This window comes from Limulus polyphemus, unplaced genomic scaffold (genome assembly GCF_000517525.1).
Source record: "Limulus polyphemus unplaced genomic scaffold, Limulus_polyphemus-2.1.2 Scaffold1982, whole genome shotgun sequence".
Classification (NCBI taxonomy): domain Eukaryota; kingdom Metazoa; phylum Arthropoda; class Merostomata; order Xiphosura; family Limulidae; genus Limulus; species Limulus polyphemus.
The window spans coordinates 84,141-86,595 of NW_013667592.1; the positions used below are offsets into that span (position 1 = coordinate 84,141).

The 2,455-nt window shown below is 32.4% G+C and overlaps 1 protein-coding gene across 1 annotated transcript in view; it reads left to right on the top strand.

Annotated features, from left to right (window-relative positions):
• The window catches only part of LOC106465561 (mediator of RNA polymerase II transcription subunit 13-like), a 73,431-nt gene that overhangs the window by 50,001 nt on the left and 20,975 nt on the right, over nt 1-2,455 (top strand). The window contains exon 15 of the mRNA XM_013925789.2: nt 702-1,486. Within this exon, the coding sequence (XP_013781243.1) occupies nt 702-1,486 (785 nt within the window). The remainder of the gene's footprint in view (nt 1-701; nt 1,487-2,455) is intronic.

Sequence of the window (2,455 nt, forward strand, 5' to 3'; positions counted from 1 at the left end):
GTTTGAAGCTTTAAGATTACCATTTACCATCATTAGCAATGTCAGATTTTCTAGAAATTGTTTGAAGCTTTAAGATTACCATTTGTCATCATTAACAATGTCAGATTTTCTAGAAATTGTTTGAAGCTTTAAGATTACCATTTGCCATCATTAGCAATGTCAGATTTTCTAGAAATTGTTTGAAGCTTTCAGATTACCATTTGCCATCATTAGCAATGTCAGATTTTCTAGAAATTGTTTGAAGCTTTAAGATTACCATTTGCCATCATTAGCAATGTCAGATTTTCTAGAAATTGTTTGAAACCTTAATATTACTACATAGAAAAAAAATGTTAATTAGAAATTTTAATAATTTTGTTTTTCATAATGCAGCAAATGATGAGTGTCTTTAGAATTTTACATGTTATTTATTTAGAAGTAAGATATCACAATTTTAAAAAGGAACTTATCATTTTCATATATCTTGTTATCCATCAAGATAAAACTTGTAATGTGAAGAACTGAAACTTGTTAAGCTTACTGGCATGTCGCTGCATTTTGAACTATTAATGGTTGTGTAAATAAAAGACGTAAAGTTATCAGAGGTATAATTAAATAGGATAAATGAAAATAATAATTGTTAAGTTGTAAGGAATGAGCTTACAATCCAGTGTTTATTTTTCATCAGTGACAAAAATATTTGTTTGTTTTTTGCAATATAGCTATCATCAATCATTGCTTCCACCTTCTGAACCCTTCATGGTACTTTCTGAACAAAGGTCATTTCCATTGAGTTACGAACTACAGTCACCTGCTTCTAATTCGTCATCATACTTAAACAAACATCTAGGCTCAATCGATAATAGCACTTCTGCAATGCCTGAAGCAAACAGTTTAGTTGTAAATCTTGCTCTCTCTGATTCAATGCTTAACTTTTATAAAGACCACAATTTCTCTAGTTGTACTGTATGCGTGTGTAATATGAACATTAAGGGCACAGACATGGGCCTTTACCTCTTTGACTCAATGGTACCTCAGAAAAATGATGAACCCCAGTATAAGTGTACTTGTGGTTTTAGTGCCGTAATAAATAGACATTTGGGTTACAATTCTGGACTTTTTTATGAAGACGAGGTAGAAATAACAGGTTATCAAAAAGAACCCATTAATCGACATCACCAACGACTGAAAACAGCAGTAAAACAAGCGGAGATCGTTGGAGGTAGCAGTATAAGTCCAGAGCAGTTGCTCGAGAAGGTGCCTCAAGATGTTTTAGACCTTGTACAATCCCAGTGCTCTGTTCTTCAGCCTTCCTCCTCATGGCTATTTACTGCTCGGCAGTTCGGCATGGAAAGTCAAACAGCCATGTGCAATACACTCCAGATACTTGATGGCTGTGCAGTGTGTTTACTAGCCTTAGAAGCAGGTCATCATGCTATGGACAGTGAGAACACAGCTAGGATAGAAAACAAGTTTGACTGTCTTCACAGGTGGCCTTATGTACCAGGTAAGTGCCGAGTTTTTATGAATCTGCGTGTATCCCAATACGTACAAGCTAATGTAGATACTTGTGAGTTGTTTTGGTAACTGTTGAGTAGAAGCAAAACATGTTTAATGTCTGTTCTATCGAGTTTTTGTAACATGACAGTAGATATGTCGTTATCATGAAATACTTCTTATGACATAAGTGAGAACATTTAATGAATTAGCTTTGTAATTCGTAGGTAACTAAGTAACACAGCAACCAGTGTGATATTAGTAAATTTATTTTGTGTTCACTTATTAAGTTTCAATAGCACATTATAAAACAATAAATATTACTTTTATTTGAATCTCAACATCTAAATGGAAAGAAATTTGATTAATAGCTAGAAACTGTATTGTGCATTCAAAATATTGGTGTTAATCTCTGTATGAAAAGAATTTACATGAATTTATTTATTAGCAATAGCACTGTAAATAACACATCTTGTTACAACTCAAAACTCACTGTCTAGATAATAACACTACACTGAATTGTTTTACATGTTCACTTTACAGTTTAATACACACTAAATAGATAATAACACTACACTGAATTGTTTTACATGTTCACTTTACAGTTTAATACACAAATACTCTACCTAGATAATAACACTACACTGAATTGTTCACCTTACAGTTTAATACTCTACCTAGGTAATAACACTACACTGAATTGTTTTACATGTTTACCTTACAGTTTAATATACACTACCTAGATAATAACACTACACTGAATTGTTTTACATGTTTACCTTACAGTTTAATACGTATCAAACTGTAAGGTGAACATGTAAAACAATTCAGTGTAGTGTTATTACCTAGGTAGTGATTTTACATGTTCACTTTACAGTTTAATACAATACTCTACCTAGATAATAACACTACACTGAATTGTTCACCTTACAGTTTCCATGTAAAACAATTCAGTGTAGTGTTATTACCTAGGTAGTGT